Raw genomic sequence first — 22,841 nt, 5'->3', positions numbered from 1 at the left:
CCTCCTCCTCCAGTCCCTCCTTACCTCCTGCATTCTCTCCTACTGTGCTAGGGATCTGTGCCTTTCTCTCCCCCGGGGTTATTAATTAAGTTGGGCTTGGTGGCTCAGCCTGTCATCTCAGCACTTGGGATACCGAGGAAGGAAGGACAGGAGGGAGGGAGCGAGGGAGGAGGGAAAGCAGTAGTAAAAGTTTGGGTTGGGAGTTATACCTCAGAGATATAGAATTTTCCCAGCATGTATAAAACCCTGGGTCCATTCCTAGCACTGCAAAAAGGAAGGTAAATAAATAAATAAAACCTTAAGAGTGGCCTTGTTGGATTTGTTCAGAAGAGGGAAGCAATGGGCCTTTCCCCAGTAAATATTATGTTGGCTGTCAGCATTTATAGACTGATGCTCTTTGGGACAGATAGCTGTGAGCCACCTGACATTGCGTGCTGGGAACCCAACCTGGGGCCTCTGCAAGAGCAGTGCATGCTCTTAACCACTGTATGTGATCTTATTCGTGGTCTAAGTTTCGTTTTGGTTTGGATTTTGGAGAGACAGCCGTACGTTGTAGCCCAGGCTGGCCTGAAACTCTTCTGTCGCTGCCTTCCAAATGTTTGTGACCGGTTTAGTGGGTGATGGAGAGTAGGTATTTTTGGTTTGGGTTTGGGTCTTCTCAAGACTAATTCCTCTGAGGATTCATGCCCAGCAGCTTGCCAGTGTTACCAGCCACATCTTAGGTCCATTTGCTGCCTGGTGTAGTCAGGATGGTGTTGGTACCCAGGGTCTCTGAGATTCTGAGATAGCTCATCTGGTAGTCGTCTCCCGAGATCCCTTATAAGAATTGCTCAGCAAGGACACTGGCTGAAATTCATTCTCTCTTTCTCTCTCTCTCTCTTCTCCCCCTCTTCCCTCTCGCCCAACTCCCCCCACCCCCACCTGCAGGGTCGCCACAAACCAGAAGGTGCGGGAACAGGTTCGCCTGGAGCTGAGCTTTGTCAACTCAGACCTGCAGATGCTGAAGGAGGAGCTGGAAGGGCTCAACATCTCCGTGGGAGTGTACCAGGGCACCGAGTGAGTAAGCCATGCCTTCTAGATGCTCTCTGAGCATGAGTGGGTCTGCAGCCAGGATGCCACACTGAACTGGGCTGAAGCGGGGAACCTGTGAGGTTTATAGGGAAAGAACTGGAGTGTGAATTAAATGCCAAAAAGGCATAAACTGATTTCATGTACGTATTGTACCGTGAAAAGTTAGGGAACCCATCTGAATTCCCATCCAAGATGGTGCAATGGGGGACTCTTCAGAAATGGACCCTGCTAAATATTTGAGAAATGAATGCTGAAATTCAAAACCATTCCTTTGGGAGTATTTGAGGTGAGGCAATCAGGAAAACCCAGAGATTCCTCTGTTCACTGTATGTGAACCATTGCGGGGCAGGGCTAGTGGAGAAATACCCATGTTTAAGAAGAAATTACCAACAGGGTCTGATAGCTTGGGGCAAAGATCTCAGCTATTCAATAAGCTGAGTCAGGGAGATCACGAGTTTGAGGCCATTCTGGGGTACATAACAAGATACTGTGTCTAAGTAAAATTAAAATGGGCAGGTGGTGTAGCTCAGTGGTAGAGCCCCTGCCAGGAATCCCCTAGTGAGAGGCTGGGGATGGGGCTCAGTGTAGACCCCTGTTTATTAGGAGGGGTCCTGAGTGGCAGAGTATTTGCCTAGTTTGCACAAGGCCCATTCCTGAGTGTCAAAACAAAACCTAAGGAAGAGAAAACACTTCAAGGGAGCAGTTTCCATGCTTTCAGCATGGGGAAGCTGTGCTGTCTCAAGAAGCAAGTGAGCCTGAGCGGAAACAAATAGTTTCCTCAAATTTTGAGTCCCCTCGGAATGTGCATTTCCTAATACTTATGCTCTGTATGTCACCTGGGGCCTTTCTCAAAGGTGAACACAAACACGCATGCCTGGAACCCAGCTAGATCTTCAGCCAGTGACATCTGTGCTTATCTGGCTTACCCATGGGCTCCCGATACAGTTTCAAAAATCCAGTGAAAACCAACAAAACCTAACGATCCCACCCCCACCTCCTCCACAAAGTCCCCTCAGCCTGGGCTCTGCTGTTAGATTCCAGTCTATAAGGGCTAAGAGGCTCAAGCATTCCAGGCAGGATAGTATGCACAGGCAGTATGCAGTGTCTGGTCTCCTGTTAGCTGTGTTGAAGAGGTGGGGGTGGGGTGGGGGTTGTTCTTCCTACAAAGTAGGGGCTTTCAGCCCCTCGTGGCCACTCCTCACAGTAGCTTCTGTTAGTTTCCTGTGTCACTGGGAAAAGTAGAGAGGCATAAGGATTCCCAGTGATGCTTTGTATTATTTTTCAAATGAATTGTCACTTTCTTAGTACCTTAGATCTGAGCACTTCTGTGAGGGGCACAGAGATGTCATCTCAGTATGCAAATGAAAAACTCAGAGAGGCAGGTGTGTGTGGGGTGTGGCAGGGGCGGCCAGAAGACATATTAGTGCCACCCTGGGGTAGGAGGTACCCTGGTATCTTGAGTCTTCAGCATATCTATGGTTCCTCTTCTCACTGGGCCAATCACTGGGCACAGGAGGATTCTGGGACCCAGAAGAATAAGAGACTTACCAGCTTCCCCCTGGGTCCAGTCTTCCGGGCAGGCTTTGGGGAGGCCACATACCTAGGTTGGGTCTCACCTGCCTTTAGCACTGGTGTGCCACAGAGGTAGTTTCAGCTTTCAGCTATGGTCCACTCAACCCTGCCCAGCATTCCTGGCCTTCTCTCTGGGGCTGGGCTCAGCAGCCCATGGAGGTCTCTTGTTACAGGTCAAAGAGCTAAATCCCTATTTGTAAAACCCAGCACTTCCTTCTGGCCCTACCCTTAGGAATGTAGGTCCAGGGAGCATTCACAGGTCAACCTGTGGGGTGACTCAGTGGCCTCTGGGGGTTTGTGCAATAAGATACATGGCATGATGTGCCCCTGAAAGAAGAGCGCCTTGAGAGCCCCGGGTCCTGTCATGGGAGGTGTTGGGAGTCTAGAGGGAGGCCCAGTGCAGCAAAGATGCACGCACCCAGGTAGAGAGCAGCAGACATGGGCCTTGTGCACACGGGCAGCCCTAGTAGTAACCCATAGAGGGCAGCTGAGAACTGAATTAGACCAACACAGTAAGGCTCCATTAAGTTAGGATGCTGGGAGCCATATTCAAAGAGAAGGAAAGGGTGCTGGGTTGACCTAGAGGATGGGAGCTGGGCTGTCAGAGCCCCGGCCAAAGGGGCGGTTTCAGGGCGGGCTGTTGATGAACCCTGTGTGTTCTTGATAGGGAAGCGTTCACCATTCCTCTGATTCCTCTCGGCCTGAAGGAGACCAAAGAAGTTGACTTTTCCATCGTCTTCAAGGTAAGTCTCAGACAGTGGGCACTGGGCCAGAGATGGGAATGCAATGACATAGGCTTTGCAGTGGCTTTAGGCGCCACGACTCAAATGTCAACTGACGTCTGCAAGGTGACCCTGGGACCTCACTTGGCCACTGACAAGGAGATTTTTGTGTATTTGCTCCTCTGAAAATCTTGCTGTGTCTCTGATGGCTTCTGACACCCTTTCATTGTGCCGGGGATGGAACCAGGATCTTGGGTGTGTGGGGCAAGTGCTCCACAGTGACCTATGTTCTTGTCTGTCTTTGGTGACTCTGTAACTCCTTCTGTGTGCCTGACAGAGTCAGATTATATTCTATGTTGGTGTCTTTATTAAAAAAATTTTTAATTTACATTTATTTATGTGTGGGTATGTGGATGTGTGTGTACGTCTCTCTGTCTCTGTCTGACTCTGTCTCTGTCTCTCTCTCTCCGTGTGTGTGTGTGTGTGTGTGTACTTGCAGACAGGTGGACATGGACACCTGTGTGGTTGTGTGGAGGTCAGAGAAGAGCTTGCAGTTGGTTCTCTCGTTCCTTGCATCACTTGGGTCTCAGGAATAGAACTCAGGTCATCAGGCTTGGCAGCAAGTGCCTTTACTCTCCAGACTACCTTGCTATTCTTTTTCTTTGAGCCAGTCTCACTATGTGGCCCAAGCTGGAACTATCATATGCCACCGCTGGAGGCTAGGGGGGGATAGAATCCCCTGGAGCTGAGTGCCAGGCAGCCATCGGCTGGCCAGTGTGCATGCTAATCTACCCAGCTCTTCTGCAAGAGCAGTGAATGGTTTGAACCTTGGGTTGTCACTAGCTGCTCAAAATGTATCTTTTAGGGAAAAGTTGGTTAATACTTTAAAACGTTATGTCTTTGACCTCTGTTCTTGATCAGAGACTGCCATCTCTTGATTTAAATAAGCCTTTACCAGGAACATTTAAATCATTTATTGATTATGATTAGTGTTGTTGTTGTTATATGTATGGATGTTGCCTGCATGTATGTGTCTGTGCACCATGGGCATGCAGTACCAATAGAGGCCAGGAAAGGGTGGCAAATCCCTGGGAATTGGAGTTAAAGATGGTAGTGAGCCATTGCCATACGGGTTCAGGAAAATGAGCCCAGGTCCTCTGCAAGAGCAGCTCTTAGCCACGGAGTCATGTCTCTAGCCCCTCTAGGGTTTTGTTATGTCTCCCTCAGCTCAACTTCCAAACACACAACAAGACCGGGTTTCTCTATGTAGCATTGGCTGTCCTGGAACAACTCACTCTGTAGACCAGGGTAGCCTCAAACTCAAAGATACACCTGGTTTTGCCTCCCAAGTGCTGGGACTAAGGGCATGTGTCACCACACCCAGACCCCAGTTTTTTCCTTCCTTCCTTCCTTCCTTCCTTCCTTCCTTCCTTCCTTCCTCTTCTTTTCTTTCTCTCTTTCTTCTTCTTCTTCTTCTTCTTCTTCTTCTTCTTCTTCTTCTTCTTCTTCTTCTTCTTCTTCTTCTTCTTCTTCTCCTCCTCCTCCTCCTCCTCCTCCTCCTCCTTCTTCTTCTCCTTCTCCTTCTTCCTCCTCCTCCTCCCCCACCTCCTCTTCCTCCTCCTCCTCTTCCTCCTCCTCCTCTTCCTCCTCTTCCTCCTCTTCCTCCTCCTCCTTCTCCTCCTCCTTTTTTTTTTTTTTTTGTTTTTGTTTGTTTCGAGGCAAGGTTTCTCTGTGTAGCCCTGGCTGTCCTGGAACTCATTCTGTAGACCAGGCTGGCCTTGAACTCAGAAATCCGCTTGCCTCTGCCTCCAAAGTGCTGGGGCTAAAGGCGTGCGCCACCACTCCCAGCTTCTTCTTCTTTTTTAAACTTCTGCTCTATTCTGTTCCAATCCAGGCGGCACCTCTGTGGGAGGGGTGTACTCCACTGGGAGAAGGGCAGAGAGTAGCAGGTGTAGCTTAGCTCCAGAGTTACAAGAATGCAGGCATTTTTAAAGGAGACTTGTGTCATAGAAACCTGGGGATTTTATGGCATCGGTAGAGATCCAAATAGATCACATGCCAAATTCCACATTAAAGGGAGTAGAAAAAAACAAAAACCAAATCCCATGTTGCGAACATGGCCAACCACTGCTCAGGGGAGGTTTCCAACCATCTCATTTTAGCCCAAAAGGGAGCCTGCAGATGTCAGTCATGCAAAAAGGAACCCAGTGAGCAGACTTTAATTTTCTCCATTCCACCACATTTATGCTCGAGAGAAATGCAGCCGCTGGAGGAGTGGCCCAGTGAACTCGATCTGGGCAGTTCCATTTCAGACCTGACCTGTATTTCCTTGGAATGTTAGGTCAGGCAAGCTTCATGGTGTGATTTGCTCTATTTAAAGACTGACACTTTATTTTTTTATTTATTTATTTTTTTTTGTTTTTTCGAGACAGGGTTTCTCTGTGAAGCCCTGGCTGTCCTGGCACTCACTTTGTAGACCAGGCTGGCCTCGAACTCAGAAATCCGCCTGCCTCTGCCTCCCGAGTGCTGGGATTAAAGGTGTGCGCCACCACGCCCGGCATAAGACTGACACTTTAAAGTAGCTGTATTCCTTAGCACACGCCACTAGGCCCGGAGAGTGTCCCTCAGGGGATAGCACTGGCCTGTGTAAAACTGTGGACACCATTCTCCGTGTCCAGTGTTAGGAGATCGACTGGGGGGGGGGTGGTGGTGAGGGGGGGATGCCATTAAAGTAAATTCCTTTTCTGGACAGTTCAGGGCTTTTTTTGTTTGTTTGTTTGATTCGATTTGGTTTTTTAATGTAGGGCCATATGTGTCTAATGCATGCCTTGAACTCCTGGTTCTTTTGCCTCTACTTCTCAAGTGTGCCCCCACATCTAACTTTCTTAACTTCATGTTTTAGCAGTATTAGAGATTGGACCCAAGGCTTCACAGTGGCCAGGCAAGCGCAGTGGACTACATTTCTATAGCTAGTTTTGCTTTTATTTTCTTTTGAGACAGGATCTATGTAGCTGCTCCATCTTCCTGCCTCAGCCTCTGAACTAGAATTATAGGTGTGTGCTACAACACCCATCTGCTCAGATTACAGATGCATGCTACAACACACCTGGCTGCTAGGACTGCAGGTGCATGCCACCACACACCTGGCTACTAAGATTACAGGTGCATGCCACCACACACCTGGCTACTAAGATTACAGGTGCATGCCACCACACACCTGGCTACTAAGATTACAGGTGCATGCTACCACACACCTGGCTACTAAGATTACAGGTGCATGCTACCATACACCTGGCTGCTAGGACTGCAGGTGCATGCTGCCACACCTGGGTTGCCCCAAATATTTGCTTTAGTGGTTTGTCAAGATCCCCTCAAAATGTTGATTTTTAGTTTCTCATTTGTGACTTTTAGTTTAAGTTTTATTTTATGTGTTTGTATGTATATGTGTTTTTTGCAGGTTAGGTTACTTTAATAAATTCTTAATAATTCAGTTATTTTCCAGTTGGTTCTTGAGTTTTATAAATACCTTTTTTAAAAAAATAATTTTGTACCTTCCTTTAAATATTTATTATCATTTTCCTAAATTTCTTGGCTACAGACTGTTCAGGCAAAGGTGAGGAAGAGCCTCAGTGGCGGATGCCTTTACTTTGCCTCTTAGAGTACCGGGCCAGTGAATCCTGTTATCTGGTTAACCCTGCCTTTTCACCAGGCATCGGAGTTCCAGGCAACCATCATAGCCCCATCATTTACATGGGTGCTTGGGATGCTGTCTTAGGGTTTTATTGCTGTGAACAGATACCATGACCAAGGCAACTCTTATAAGGACAACATTTAATTGGGGCTGGCTTACAGGGTCAGAGGTTCAGTCCATTATCGTCAAGACAGGAGCATAGCAGTGTCCAGGCAGGCATGGTGGAGGCAGAGCTGAGAATTCTACACCTTCATCTGAAAGCTGCTAACAGAATACTAGCTTCCAGGCAGCTAGAAAGAGGGTCTTAAAGCCAACGCCCACAGTGACACACCTACTCCATCAAGGCCACACCTACTCCAACGGGACAGTATCTTCTAATAGTGCCACTCCTTAAGCTGAGCATGTACAGACCATCCAGATGCTAACTGAAATCATCACAGTGGGATACATTTCATCAGCTCTCATTTATTGAATTTTCAAGGTCAGAAATAGCTGGTGTGGCCAGGCGTGGCGGCGCACACCTTTAATCCCAGCACTTGGGAGGCACAGGCAGGAGGATTTCTGAGTTCGAGGCCAGCCTGGTCTACAGAGTGAGTTCCAGGACAGCCAGGGCTACACAGAGAAACCCTGTCTGGAAAAATAAAAAACAAAAACAAAACAAAACAAAACAAAAAAACAAAAAAAGAAATAGCTGGTGTGGTGATGTGTCCCAGCACTCTGGGGGCTGAAGCAGGAGGATCATGGGTTCTAGGCTAGCTTGGGCTACCTGGTGAGATTTGGTTCAAAATTAAGAAGCCAGGAAAACATTTAGAATTCTGTCACAATCCTGTTTTATTTTTATGAGTGGAACATAAAGTTTCTCTTAATTTTTTTTTTTAAGTGTAATCTCTCTCTCTCTCAGCTGAGTTTCAGGCTGACTTTGAACTCACTGTGCAGTTAATGACCTTAACTTCTGAAGCACTGTTGTTTGCTCCCAGGAGGTGTTACAGGCCAACAAGATGGCTCGGTAGCTGAGATGGCTAATAATCCTTTTCCAGAAGCCTCGCTTTGGTTCCCAGCACCCACACTGAGCAGTTTACAGCAGCCTGTAACTCCAGCTCCTGGGAACCAAACACCACTAGCCTCTGAGGTTCCCTGCAGTCATAGGGAGTCTACCCACACAATACACACCTGCATTTCATTATTTTAAAAAGTGAATTTAAAAAAAAAAAAAACCCAGGGGATGGACATGGTGTCACAGGCCTTTCATCCCAGCACTCAGGAGGCAGAGGCAGTTGGATCTCTGTGAGTTCAAAGCCAATCTGGTCGACAGAATGAGTTCCAGGACAGCCAGAGCTACATAGAAGTACCTGTTTTAATAAACAAACAAGAAACGTGGGAATTAAGTAGAAGTCTTAGCTTGCACTGGTGAGGAACAGTGCAGGTTATTTGTTGAGTCCTTGACTAAGTCTTTGCGTTGGGAGGATTATAGACCCATTAGAAGTCTTGCTCTAGATGTTTAATGACCCATGAAAAATGGCTGCTGTATTGCCAAGTTGTAGAGTGAGCACACCTAAGTTATTCAGTCCCCATTTGTGTAGAGCCGGTATAGGTGTATCGTATGTTTGCCCAAAGGTGTGCGTGTCTGTGCCTGATACACACAGAAGACTGAGAGTGTTTTCAAGAACCATGTGTATATAAGACAGGCCCAGTGGGTGTATGTCTGTAGTCTCAGCACTCAGGAGGCAGAGGCAGGAGGATCATGAACTGGAGGCCAGCCGAGGCTACATAGCAAGACTGGATCAAACACATACTCACACACACACAAACACACACACACAATAAATAAATAAATAAATAATAGCAAGAAATATAAATAGGTAGGTAGGTAGATAAATAGATAAAATAAAATGCCTCACAAAGATTTGGGTAACCATGATCCTTGATCTGTCATGTTAATTTCCATGTAGCACTTTTGGAAAATTACCTAGGGACACCTACCCTGTATGTGACTCCCTTAGTCCCCCACCCCGACCCCCCCACCCTGGAATACCTAACATCTTCAAATTCAGGTTGAGTCTCTCCATATCTGAAAACCCAAAATACTGCAAATTTCATATTTTGAACAGTTACAGATACAGCGAGTGGAAAATTCCACATCACAAATGCCCTGTACTAAATTTCTTAAAAGTATTGTATAAGATAGATCACCCTCAGGCTACATGTACAGCATATGTGTATAAAAGAGGATCAGGAGCTGGAGGGATGTCTCCGGGTGTGAGCACTGGCTGCTCTTGCAGAGAACCCCTGTCCAGTTCCCAGCACTCAACTGGTGGCTAGGAACTATTTGTAATTCCAGGTGATAAAGCGCCCTCTACTGGCCTCCCTGTGCTCTAGCATGTGTGTATATAGACTTATAGACAAATTTTTATATTCATCAAATAAAAATCCATAAATAAACTTCAAGTCTAGATTCAGGTCCCAAATATAGTATGTGTATACAACTAGTCTGAGATCTGGAAAAGTCTGAAGTCAGAGGTATTAACCATCTGGAGCATTTTGGATAAGGGATATTCATTCAACTTATTATGCCGTACTGTTAAGCCTGTTGTGGTTGCTCATTTTCTCTGTCAGTATGGGCCCAGTGTAGGGGAAGGATCTTCAAACAGCACCTGTCAGGTAGCAAGTACGAATCAGTGTTTGTTGAATGACCGCATGAACTCAGAGCAGTTGTCAAACAGTAGGTTGTTGTGCGCTCAGCTAAAGGGTTACACAGGGATGTCTCATATGTCCAACCACCAGAGCTGTTCTCACAAAAGTCCTCTACTCCAGACATCCCTAGGCCTTAGACATCTCCTTGGCTCAGAAGGCCTTGTGTCCAGGTACTGAAGCAGCATAAAGGTGGAGGGTCTGATTCCTTGCTGGTCTGTCAGAAGTAGTTAACGGACCGTCACTTAACTATTACATAGTTTCCCCTTTTTCCCTTTGTGTTAAAAAATATAATGTTTTAAGCCAGGCGTGGTGGTGGCGCATGCCTTTTATCCCAGCACTCAGGAGGCAGAGGCAGGTGGATTTCTGAGATCGAGGCCAGCCTGGTATACAAAGTGAGTTCCAGGACAGCCAGGGCTACACAGAGAAACCCTGTCTCGAAAAAACAAAAACAAAAACAAACAAAACTTTTAAAAGGAGGGACTTGTGAACTTTAGGACGCTAGTGGCCTCTGATCCTGTGGAGCTGGGCAAGAAGCTTTTGGTCCACCTGACATGGGTTCCGAGACGTGAGCTTGTGTCCCCTGCAAGAGCAGTACACATGCTTAAGCACTGAACCTTCTCTCTAGCCCGCTTTGTTTTGGTTTCTTTAAGGCAGACTCTTATACTGTATGTAGCTCAGGCTATCCTGATACTCAGCATGTAGCTTGGGCTGCCTCACTTTCACCAGTCCTCTTGTCTCTGCTTCCCCAAGTGCTGAGGTTACAGGTGTGCACCACACCCAGGCTAGATCTAGGGTAGGGTTTGACAGACTCTTGTGCTGGGACCTCCCCCTCCCCATCTTGCAGACCCAGCTATTGGCTGGCACCTTGGATTATTTTTGTTTTTGTTTTTGTTTTTGTTTCTTACAGGATTTTATTTTGGAACACTACAGTGAAGATAGCTATTTGTATGAGGATGACATTGCAGACCTTATGGACCTGCGACAGGTAAGGGCGGCATGTCGGGGAGCCAGCTCTGCTTGCTGAGGCTTTGGGACATCACATGCCCGACACTAGTAGCCCTGGAGAATCCAGGATGCCGGGCAGGGAGAGGGGCTGTCAGGGTTACCCACTGTGTTTGCCATACCAGAAAACCAGAGCAGAAGTGAGAGCTGCCCATGGAGCTGGGTTTCAGGATTCCTGACTTTGTCTCTTGCCCCTAAGCTACCTCTGCTAGAGTTCCTGATACCCAGGGCAAAGCATCTATCTGTTCGAGTGTTCAGGGATGGGTCCTGGGGATGCTCGCCTGGCTCACGCCTCCTCGCTTTCCTTTCAGGCCTGTCGAACACCCAGCAGGGATGAGGCGGGGGTCGAACTGCTCATGTCATACTTCATTCAGCTGGGCTTTGTGGAGAGCAGGTTCTTCCCGCCCACGCGTCACATGGGGCTCCTGTTTACCTGGTAGGTGCTCTCTGGCCCCCCCCCCTACTGTGCACACCCTCATTCTGACTGGCATTTGCCCAGTGGGTCCCAGGGGTGGGGATGGTCTATAAATTGGTGTTTGTGTAAAGACCTAGAGACGGGAAGCCGCGACTGACCGTGGTTTCTCAGAACAAATGAGCCATAGAAAAGAGGCCTTTTGTGTGTGTGCTCACTTGGTCGCTGGGGAGAAACCGGGGCTCTCGGGTGGAACGAAAGAGAAGCAAGACAATTTTTTCTTTTGAGAAGAATCTTTTCTTACGGGGGGGCTTGGCTGTGGGTGTGAGCTTGAATTGACAAGGGCCACAGAAGTAGGATTTTTGTTTCCTTAAAACAGGATTTCACTATGTAGTCCCAAGATCAAATTGACCTCCGACTGGCTGTGATCCTCCTGTCTTTGCAACGCTAGTACTGTGATTATAGATGTGTACCACCAGAAAGAGATTTTAAAACTTGAAACACAACATTTTGGCTTCTTGAGACAAGTTCTTGCTAGGTGGCCCAGACTGTCAAACTCACAATCCTCCTGCCTCAGCCTTCAGAGAGTGCCAGTTTGTTAGGCATGAGCCACCAGGTCTGGCTTATAGGGATTTTTTTTTTTCTTTTGAGATAGGGTCTTGCCGGGCAGTGGTGGCACATGCCTTTAATCCTAGCACTTGGGAGGCAGAGGCAGGTGGATTTCTGAGTTCGAGGTCAGCCTGGTCTACAGAGTGAGTTCCAGGGCTACACAGAGAAACCCTGTCTCAAAAAGAAAGGAAGAAAAGAGAGATAGGGTCTTTCTGTGTACCCCAGGCTGACTTTAAATTCATGGTCCTCCTGCCTCAGCCTCCTGAGTACTGGGATAAGAGGCATGAGTTCTATATATTGAGACTTGTCAGTCTTGCTTGGAAACAAAAGCCCGATTGCCTGTGAATCATCTTCAAATTGCGTCTTTGAATTTCATGTAAGAAGTGAGTTTTTGTCCTTGGGTGCCCTGCAATGGCATTAAATAGCCATCTGTATAATCAGAATGTGTTTGCTTTACACACAGGTATGACTCCTTCACTGGGGTTCCGGTCAGCCAGCAGACTTTGCTGTTGGAGAAGGCCAGCGTTCTCTTCAACATTGGGGCACTCTACACCCAGATTGGGACCCGCTGTAACCGGCAGACGCAGGCTGGCTTAGAGAGCGCTGTGGATGCCTTTCAGAGAGCTGCAGGTATGTGTCCTCCAGGGCAGCCGCCTTACAGTCTTGAACCCACCCGGTGGTGTCAGTGGTGCTGGTCTGTCTCTAGCTCTGGTCTTCTGCAGACCCCACCGAGTGCCAATGCCTTACCAGTCTCACAAGGGCTGGGGGGCGTGGCTCCAGAGCTAGACCAGTGCCTAGAATCCTCCAGGGAGGGGCTGGGGGCGTGGCTCAGTGGTAGAAGCCTTGGCGGGCCAGTTTGAGTCAATTTATTATCTCATAACCATAAAAGAGGAAGGAATAGCTGTGTAACTTCTTGGTCAGGAGATTTACTCAAAGGTTGGCATCATGTGATCTCAGCCCACCTAGGGCTCATGTACATAGTGAGGCTTGTAGGTAATGATTGATCTTTTCCAGGTGCGTGGCTCAGTGTGTGGCTGTGAATATTTCTCAGTGATAGGAATACCGGAACTTGCCTTCAATATTGGAGATAGGAAGCCTTTACAGTTGCGGTATCAGCTACTACAGTAACCTATCCATAGGGGGAAAAGGTTCCTAGGCACGGATGTATGAAGCTGTAAATCGTCCTGAAGCCTGTGTGAGGGCGGAGGATGTAGCTCAGGGGTTGGACACTCGCGTAGCATGCGAGAGGCTCTAGGTTTGACCCACAGCACTGCAGACAAATGACGGGACTCGGGAAAGGAGAAGGAAGGAAAGACAAAATAAAGAATTCCCATCTCTGTCCCTGTATCTGTGAGACAGATTGAACACAGTCAAAGATTAACAAGGAACAATAAAAATAGAGCAGTGGTAGCAATTTCATGTGATAAATGTTATGAATTGCTTGTTTCTGGAATTTTCCAAGCAATGTTATCATCTTACAGTTGGCTGAAGGTAACCGAGCCGGAACAGAACTGAACCTCAGATAAAGGGAATTACTGTTATTATCTGCACTTTTGTATTATGCTTAATCTGCCAAGTTTGCAAAGCCTGCCCTCGCTGATCTCAGCGCTGTCAGGTGACTCGGGCCAGGAGCCCGCTGGTTTGCACTGGTTTTGTCACTTTCAGAGATGGCTGAGCACTCCTGGGGGCTCTCTTCTACAGTGCTGGGGGTGGAGCTTGTTTTGTAGGTTGGCCTGGAACTTGGGGTCCTCCTACCTCAGACCGAGTGCTGGGGTGACAGATGTGGGCCGGGACAGTTAACCTGTTTTTCCTCATTTTAACTTCATCAACCTTACAAGCTCATCCTGGTCTGAACCAGGATCAGCAGCAAAGGAGAAAACGCGCCCTAAGGAGAAAATGAGCCCTAAGGGACTGGGCTCATTAGAGTTGGCACAGACAGAGGCACTCAGGTCTGTGCTGCTCTCTTCCAGCAAGGCCTGTGTCTGTAGGAGGTGGAGCTTGAGAATGGAGGGTGCAGGCCACAGTGGGATCTGCAAGCAGGCTGATTTTAGCTTTTTTTTTTTTTTTTTAAATCCTTTGAGACAGGTTGTTACAATGTTACAATGTAGACCAAGATGGCCTTTAACTCATGCTGTTAGCTAGGCTGGTTTTGAACTCAAGGTACTAATCATGCCTCCTGAGTGCCAGCTTAGCGTCCTTTTGCCCTCATTTCCTCCCCTGGCATACACCTGCCTGGAGAGAATATTGCTCTAAAACCCATGAAGTAGCGCGGCTCTGCCATCTTGACTGGTGGAGACACAGTCTTGTTACTATCTTCCTCAGGCTGGCTTTGAACTCTCTCTCCCTCTCCGGCATGTTGGGATTGCAGGTTTGTTTAATTGTGCCGGTTTCTGAGGAATCTGAGGCAGTCATGCTTTGTGTCCTGCCTCCAAGGCTTCAGAAATACAAACAAAGAAACTTAGGAACAGGACAGCCTGAGGTGGAGGGAGGAAGGGGGGTGAGCAGCTTAGAGTGGACACACATCCTTCTCCGAAGCTGCGAAACCCGAGGGGCCAGTTGGGTGAGATGCATGTGTCCAGTCCATGCCACCTCCAGGCTAACTGTCTGCAGGGCTTGTCACAGCAGTAGCTGAGGGTGGCAGCATGGGCCCAGCACCCCTTGCTCACTCCACCTGCTTTCTGTTTTCTCCATCACATGCCCAGTCATGGGTGGAATTCCCCAGGTGGGATGGAAATAGGAGCACCTGCAGGTTCCCTTGCTTCATGCATATGTAAATGCCTTCAAAGAGAACCTGATTGAAAAACAAAATTGTATTGAGGTATAGCTACCATCAGATACAGTTTTAACTTTTTTTTGGTTTTTCCGAGACAGGGTTTCTATGTGTAGCCCTGGCTGTCCTGGAACTCACTCTGTAGACCAGGCTGTCCTGGAACTCAGAAATCCACCTGCCTCCGCCTCCCAAGTGTTGGGATTAGAACGTGCGCCACCACTGCTTAGCTTAACTATTTCTTACTGTGGTAAATAGGTATGCGGTACAGTTCTCTTGTTAATAGTGATAGTTACTAAGTGCAGGGCTCAGCAGCATGGAGTACTCTCCAGCTCCAGCGTGCTCCCATCATGCATGCCCCAGTAGTAGGCTCTGTTCATTCATGCTTTTATCCATGTATCAGGGCAGGGTCATCTGGCCATCCCCCTGCTGCACCCTCCCAAGTGCTGGTATTACAGGGGTGTGCTAACACACTCGGCGTCTCTGTGTCTATTAGAGTGTAATGTCCTTTTCCTTGTTCCTGTAGTTCCGAGTGACTTCTGTTCTCTGTGCCTCTGGGTTGGACTATTCTAGGAACCAAATGGAATCCGGTGCTACCTGTCAACCCGTGGCTGGTTCATTGTACCTGGCATAAAGTCTTCCTTCATGTTGTCTACACATCAGAGTTAACATGAGACAGGGTCTCACTATGAAGTCCAGGCAGGCCTGAAATTCACTCTATAGACCAGACTGCCTGGAATTCAGAGAGCTCCCCCTCCCTCTACTTCCCAAGTACTAGTGTTAAAGGTTACCAGAGCCTCATTTTACTTCTGGTACTGGGAATCAAACCTGGGGCCTCTGACAGGGTAAGCACAAAGTCTACCACTGTGCTGTAGCTCCAGCCCCTCAGTCCTTTTAAGGCGGAAGAACATTCCGCTGTGCGTGTGTAGATACTGTGATCACCTATTAATCCATCAGTGGGCATTTGGAGCGGTTCTTGTGACTAGTGCTGCAGTGAGCCCAGTGTCCAGGGAGCACTCAGGCCTTTCATGCGATTACTGAGGTCTACACAAAGGAGCTCCCATGGCCAGATAGCGTGGCAACTGGGGTTACATAGAATCTTGCTGTCTCACCCAGAAAGTCTTTGACCTTTCCCACCTCCTACTTCAGCTTCCCTAATGCTGGGATTAAAGGCACGTACTGGCACACCTGGCAAATACGGATTTTTCCAGATGATTTAGATTTAGGATTATAGGTATCTGATACACACATATGTATGTATGTGTATATATATATACATTATATATGTATATGTGTACATGTATATATATATATATATACACATACATACATATATATACACATATACATATATGCACATGTACACATATACATATATATAATGTATATATGTATACATTATATATGTATATGTGTGTATGTATATAATATAAACATTATATATTACAAGTTGTATATGCACATTAGATAAGATAGATAGATAGATAGATAGATAATAGAGTTTTCTGTGCATAGCCAGGGGCTCCTGTATGCTAAGCAAGCACTCATTTATGACAGGCACCCCTGATCCCAGCTGTATCTTCTGTCTTTTCTCTCTACAGCAGGATGATAAAAAATAAGTGTGATTTCCTACTAATTTAGAGCAACCAATTCTGATCCTAGGGGTTTTAAACTACCTGAAAGAGACCTTCACTCACACTCCAAGTTACGACATGAGCCCCGCCATGCTCAGTGTGCTGGTCAAAATGATGCTCGCCCAAGCCCAAGAAAGTGTGTTTGAGAAAGTCTGCCTCCCGGGGATCCAGAATGAGTTCTTCGTGCTGGTAAAGGTGGCTCAGGAGGCTGCCAAGGTAAAGGCTTCTTTCTTAGTTCCTGTTGGTGCAGGTGCCGGGAGCGGTGGGGGTGGGGAAAGGAAGAGGTGGGGGGCGAGGATGAGGGGTGTCATAGCAGCAGCTCCCCCCCAACCTAAGCAATGTGCTAGCGCCACTGAAGCCGCTGGCCTACGTTTATTTGGCAGGTTACTGGTGTTTCAGATATGGATCACAAAGTCCATCTGCAGCTTAGCAAAAAAAGCAGCCTAATGACAGTTGCTTGATCCTCTGTTAACTACGATGCTCACAGCGAGAGGACTTGCTTGGCTTTATGCCCACATTCTGGAACATTCTCCAGCAGGAGACTTGGCTTAGAAGAAAGGACTCTTTCTCTGCAGCCAGGCTTGGGAGGGCCCCTGTGCCAGGCTCTCCTTGCCCATCTCCCTTTTATTTCAGGTGGCAGAGGCCTACCGGCAGCTGCATGCGGCCATGAGCCAGGAACCAGTGAAAGAGAACATCCCGTATTCGTGGGCCAGTGTGGCCTATGTGAAGGCCTACCACTATGGGGCCCTGGCTCACTACTTTGCAGCCACCCTCCTCATCGACCACCAGCGTAAGGCTCCGTCTCAGGACTGCAGACTTACTACCTTTGGGGGATGCTGAGCTGATAGGGAACTGCCTTCCTGCCTTGGGCATGTGCGTACCACAAAAGCACAAGGTGGAAAGGACACATTGACCCAAGTGGCTGTCACAGAGGCCTGTGGAATTCAAGGCCGACTCTTAAGGCAAATAACAGACTAAGAGAGAGACTGAGCTTTTAAGGCCACATCTGGTTACATACCTTCTAATCCTTTCCAAATCGTTCATCAACTGGGGACTAACCATGCAAACATATGAGCCTGTGGAGGCCATTTTCATTCAAAGCATCTCATACAGCTATGTGAGTCTGTACGTGGGTTCATGCATAGGTGTGCAGTGCCCACAGAAGGGGTGGAGCATGGCCTAGAACTGCAGTACAAGCAGTTGTGAGCAGTTGTGAGCTGCTTGACGTGAGAACTGGTTTCTTCTGCACCAGTAGTAGTATACACTCGACCACTGTGCCATCTCTCCAGCCCCAACTATTTATTATTATTATTTTGAGACAGAGTTTGTCTGCATAACAGTTCTGGCCATCCTGGAACTCACTCTATAGACTAGGCTGGCCTCAAACTCAGCTATGCCTGCCTCTGCCTCCTGAGTGCTGGGATTAAAGGCATGTCCCACCATCATCTGACTTATTCTTTATTTTGACAGTTTGAGGGATTGAAGCACAGGGTCTTACTCAGTAGTGTTTATTTTAACTATTATATATCTACTTAGAGATGAGGTTTCCCTATATAGTTTAAGGCTGGTCTTGAACTCAAGACCCTCCTGCATTAAATGCCTTCCAAATGCTAAGATTTTAAGTTCGTGCTACCACACCCATCCTCAGAGAGTGATTTTGCTTTGCTTTGCTTTTGTTGGGATTGGATGTCATGTGGCCCAAGCTGGCCTTAAACCCCTGTTCTGTCTGTCTGATTCTGAAGTGCTAGGATTGTAGGTGTGCACCACTGTAGCCAGCTAAGGCAATATATTTTTAATTTTAATTAATTAATTTGTGTGTGTTTATGAGCATCTTATGAGGCCATAGATTGATTATATATATAAATTTTATTTTATTTAATTTTTTAAAAATTTTTTTATTTTTTGGTTTTTCGAGACAGGGTTTCTCTGTATAGCCCTGGCTGTCCTGGAACTCACTTTGTAGACCAGGCTAGCCTCAAACTCAGAAATCCACCTGCCTCTGCCTCCCGAGTGCTGGGATTAAAGGCATGTGCCACCACGCCTGTCTGAGAAGTTTTCTTTCTTTTTTTTTTTTTTTTAAGATTTATTTATTTATTTATTATATAAGTACACTGTAGCTGTCTTCAGACACTCCAGAAGAGGGAGTCAGATTTCATTACAGATGGTTGTGAGCCACCATGTGGTTGCTGGGATTTGAACTCTGGACCTTCAGAAGAGCAGTCGGGTGCTCTTACCCACTGAGCCATCTCACCAGCCCCCGAGAAGTTTTATTTCTATTAGTATACCATAGCTGTCTTCAGACACATCAGGAGAGAGCATCTGATCCCATTACAGATGGTTGTGAGCCACCATATTGTTGCTGGGAACTGAACTCAGGATTCTAGAAGACCAGTCAGTGCTCATAACTGCTGAGCCATATAGATGATATTTTAAATGAGTCACAATTAATAAAAAAATTATTGATTAAATTTTTAAGCCAAAAATTGGGTATGGTGGTGCATGCCTTAAATCCTGGCATTCCAGAGGCAGGTGGATCTCTGTGAGGGTGAGGTGAGTCAGGGCTACAGAGTGAGTTCCAGCACAGCCAGGGCTATGTAGAGAGACCCTGTCTCAAAAAAACAGAATATAAAAACAAATTACATCAAAACAGGGACTGCACAAAAAGTCTGTATTGAGGTTGAGAATGACTGCTATCTTACTCACCCTGGGCCTGTCTTCTGTTTGAATAATGTCCTGCCACATGGCTGGGCTGTCTTCAGGCTCACAGTACCTACCTCAGCCTCTCAGTGCTGTGTATAAGGCACACACACTACTTAATTCCTTCATTTTGGCATTTTAAAACTCATGGGGCTGGAGTATATTCCCATCCTAAGCACCACATACACACACTTGGCGCTGATGATCACAGGGGCTGGGCATGCGGCTTGGTAGCTAGGCTGCTTGCCTGGTGTGCGGAAGCTCTGGGTTCGGTCCACACCACTGAAAAAGCTGGCTGTGGTGGTATGTGCCTATAACCCTCACACTTAGAAGGTGGAGGCAGGAGGATCAGAAGTTTAAGGTTATCTTCAACTACATAGTGTCAGGCCAGACTGAGCTACCAGAGACCCTACATCCCTAACTAACACAAAAGACTTCTTCCAGGGAGAAAGAAATAAAGGAGGAGACTTATCAGAAGGTCTGCAGCCCCTGACAGGAATAGAGCGGTGCTAGAAGGCTCCATAGAATGTTTAACTTGGAGGGGGAGTGAGAGTAGGTTGGTCCAGGGTCAAATCCTGAACCCCTAGTATGTGTACGGCTGAGAACAAAAGCTTAGGGCGTGGTAGCCTAGGCTTCGTCCTGGAGGCAAAAATAGCTTTTTGACATTGTTCAGATAGAATTCAGGTCTGGGGCACTGTCTCCACAGTGAGGGACTATAACCTGTCGCTGTCTTCGCAGTAAAGCCAGGTGCAGACGAGGACCACCAAGAGAAGTGTCTGTCCCAGCTCTATGACCGCATGCCAGAAGGGATGACGCCGCTGGCCACGCTGAAGAATGCTGGGCAGCGTGTGCTGCTGGGTGCGTGGTCCTGTCTAGGGCGGGACATGGGGTGAGGGCGGGGCAGGGTGGGCTGGGCTCTGCTTGCTCCTCTGCTGTTCCTGTTCACACACAGCCCCAAGGTGGGGCTCCAAGAGAAAGCAGACCACCCAGCATTGAGAAACTGTGTGGGCTTCTCATGGCTTCCTACCACAGCCCAGCCCTTAACTACCTCCTGACACTGTAGCTGTCCATAGTTGGCACTCGGGCACACTGCTGTGGAAACTGTTGTTGCTTCCCTTCCCTCCCCTCCCCTCTCCCCCGTCCCTCTCCTCCCCTCCCCTTCCTTTCCCCTTTCTTCTTTAAGACAGGTTACACTATGTAGCCCTGACTTGACCAAGCTGGACTTGAACTCGAAGAGATCTGCCTGCCTTTAGTTTTCTTTCTCTTCATTTATGTGGTCATTCATTCCTTTTTGAGACAGCATAGGCCACTCCGGCTTGCTGTGAGCTCCTGCCTCAGCTTCCTACGACTCCTCCTCCCCTCTTCCTTTCTCCTTTTTCAGAATTGGGCATTGAACAGAGGACCTCATATATGCTGGGCAAACACGTCACCACTAAACCCACCCCCTGTCTTTTTTTAAAATTTCATTTCATTATTTATTTCATTTCATTTTCATTTTTGGTAAGCTGCCCAGCTCTGTAGCCCAGGCCAACCTTGAACTTGCCACCCTCCTGCCTCAGCTTCCCAAATGCTGGTGTGCCCTGGCTCCTGGTGTTGCTTTTATGCTTCGCCAGTAGTGAGTGGCAACTGGAAATGCAGAGTCCTGGTCTAGTTCTCTGCCAAGTATTGATGAGAGAGGCTCTCCCTCTGGAGTGCATTGGCTATGCTTGGCATTCCCACCCGCCGTTCTTATCAGCAGATCACATGGCTCTGCTCTCAACGCCTATCTCACCACCCTAGCTGGAGTCACATCACCAGAGCTTACCGAACTCACGGTGGCTCCATTAAACCCCGCGCAGCCCCATGAGATAGGTCTAGCATATCTTATAGCTGCTCTTCTCACTTTTGTCCCTGCAGACCTTAGTCCCCTGCTCACATCCTGACAGGCTCCTCCCTGGCCTTCCCAGTGCATGTATGGTCAGCAGTGACCTTGCCCTGATCTGATTCATCTTTCTGTCCACCCTCCATCCAGTCAGAACCCACTTTCCTTAAAGACCTGGTTATGCTCCTGCCCCAGGACCTTTGCACTTGTTTTTCTCTCAGGAACTTTCTCCTATCATGTATCTCTAAGGCTCCTGCTTTACTTTGGAGCTCTGCTCAATGGTTAACCTAGCTGCTCAGCTGCTAGCACTTCACCTAGCATGCAAGCAGCCCTGGGTGGGATCCCTAACACCACATAAACCAGGCATGGTAGAGTACGTCTGTGATCCCAGAACGAGGGAAATGGAGGCAGGAAGACCAACAGTTCAAGGTCAGCTTTGGCTACATAATAAGTTCGAGGCCAGCCTAGGGTATTTGAGAATACCTACTCTGTCCACCCCCTCTCAAAAAAGAAACGTTACCTCATCAAATACACAAACAAAAAAGCCTGTTTGTTTGTTTGTTTGTTTGTAAGTCACTCAATCAGAAAGGCCTTTCTTGGTCTGAGAGCTGTTTCTCTCTGCAGGTAAAGGACATCTGCACCGGGCCATTGGTTTCCACGAGGAGTCACTGAGGGAGGCCAACCTGTGCAAGAAGCTGCGTGACATTCAGGTGCTCCGGGATGTGCTGTCTGCTGCCCATCAGCGCACTCAGCTCAAGCACACCCAGCACCGAGAGGATGACGACCTTCTGAACCTGATTGACGCTCCAGATGTCCTTCGTGAGTGCTGGGAACTGTCTAGCGCCCGGGAGCGTGGGGGCCACACAGCCTGTATTTATTTGTCTATCTGGTATCTGGCAGGGTTCACGCAAGGCCTGCCCACCAGGTGCCTGGTTTTGTCAGGACTGGATGGGGAGGGACCTAGTGCTACTACTCCTGTTGGATGTAGTGACATACCTGTAATTCCAGTATTGAGGAGGTGAGGCAGGAGGATTGCCTTAAATTCAAGGCCAGCCTCCTTAGCCTGGGCCTAAGGAGGAGGTGAGGCTCTTACCCTTTTCTACCTTTTCCTTCCCACCTCTCCTCCACCTCAGCCTCAGTCCCGCCTCCGCTCAGTCCCCGCCCTCCGCTCAGTCCCCGCCCTCTGCTCTGTCCCCGCCTCTGCTCAGTCCCCGCCTCCGCTCAGTCCCCGCCTCTGCTCAGTCCCCGCCTCTGCTCAGTCCCCGCCTCCGCTCAGTCCCCGCCCTCTGCTCAGTCCCGCCTCCGCTCAGTCCCCGCCCTCCGCTCAGTCCCCGCCCTCTGCTCTGTCCCCGCCTCTGCTCAGTCCCCGCCTCCGCTCAGTCCCCGCCTCCGCTCAGTCCCCGCCTCTGCTCAGTCCCCGCCCTCTGCTCAGTCCCGCCTCCGCTCAGTCCCCGCCCTCCGCTCAGTCCCCGCCCTCTGCTCTGTCCCCGCCTCTGCTCAGTCCCCGCCTCCGCTCAGTCCCCGCCTCAGCTCAGTCCCCGCCTCCGCTCAGTCCCCGCCCTCTGCTCAGTCCCCGCCTCCGCTCAGTCCCCGCCTCTGCTCAGTCCCCGCCCTCTGCTCTGTCCCCGCCTCTGCTCAGTCCCCGCCTCTGCTCAGTCCCCGCCTCCGCTCAGTCCCCGCCTCCTCTTCTGTGCATTAGGTTTCCTTCTCTCCTGGTCTTGTTTTGTATTCCTAAGTTTGCTTCGCTCTGCCCTCTGCTGATCTTCCTGCCCAGCCCACCTTCCCGCCTTTTCCTAGGCTCTGCTTTCTCTGATTTAGTTTAGGTATAGCCCTCCTCATGGGTCTCAGGGCTGCTCTGGGCTTTAGAGATCTCACTCTTGTAGAAATGCCCTGGAGCCTTACTTGTTGGTCTGAGACCTGCATATTCCACCGAGACTACACTAGCTGTCTTCTTTCTCTTCTGCCTCCCTAACTTGGAAGCCAAATGTGTACCTGTTTCTACTTCTGGCCTTGCTCTCTCCCTTTTTTTGTGGCCCCAACATTTCTGAACATCTCCCAGGTGTCACTTCCTGCAGTGTTGATGTGTCCTAGACAGTTACTGCTGTGCTGGGA

The 22,841-nt window shown here is 48.5% G+C and overlaps 1 protein-coding gene across 1 annotated transcript in view; it reads left to right on the top strand.

Moving 5' to 3' along the window:
* Positions 1-22,841, top strand: part of Rhpn2 (rhophilin Rho GTPase binding protein 2) — a 58,934-nt gene that overhangs the window by 26,290 nt on the left and 9,803 nt on the right. The window contains exons 3-11 of the mRNA XM_021167232.2: positions 928-1,056; positions 3,311-3,386; positions 10,655-10,732; positions 11,061-11,185; positions 12,234-12,400; positions 16,200-16,387; positions 16,805-16,961; positions 19,607-19,726; positions 21,354-21,548. Of these exons, the coding sequence (XP_021022891.1) occupies positions 928-1,056; positions 3,311-3,386; positions 10,655-10,732; positions 11,061-11,185; positions 12,234-12,400; positions 16,200-16,387; positions 16,805-16,961; positions 19,607-19,726; positions 21,354-21,548 (1,235 nt within the window). The remainder of the gene's footprint in view (positions 1-927; positions 1,057-3,310; positions 3,387-10,654; positions 10,733-11,060; positions 11,186-12,233; positions 12,401-16,199; positions 16,388-16,804; positions 16,962-19,606; positions 19,727-21,353; positions 21,549-22,841) is intronic.

The sequence above is a fragment of the Mus caroli genome, unplaced genomic scaffold (assembly GCF_978045245.1).
Source record: "Mus caroli unplaced genomic scaffold, Mus_caroli_1 scaffold_8, whole genome shotgun sequence".
In the NCBI taxonomy this organism is placed as follows: Eukaryota; Metazoa; Chordata; class Mammalia; order Rodentia; family Muridae; genus Mus; species Mus caroli.
Note: the sequence above shows the minus strand (reverse complement) of the source record. Positions and strands in the feature narration are given on the sequence as shown.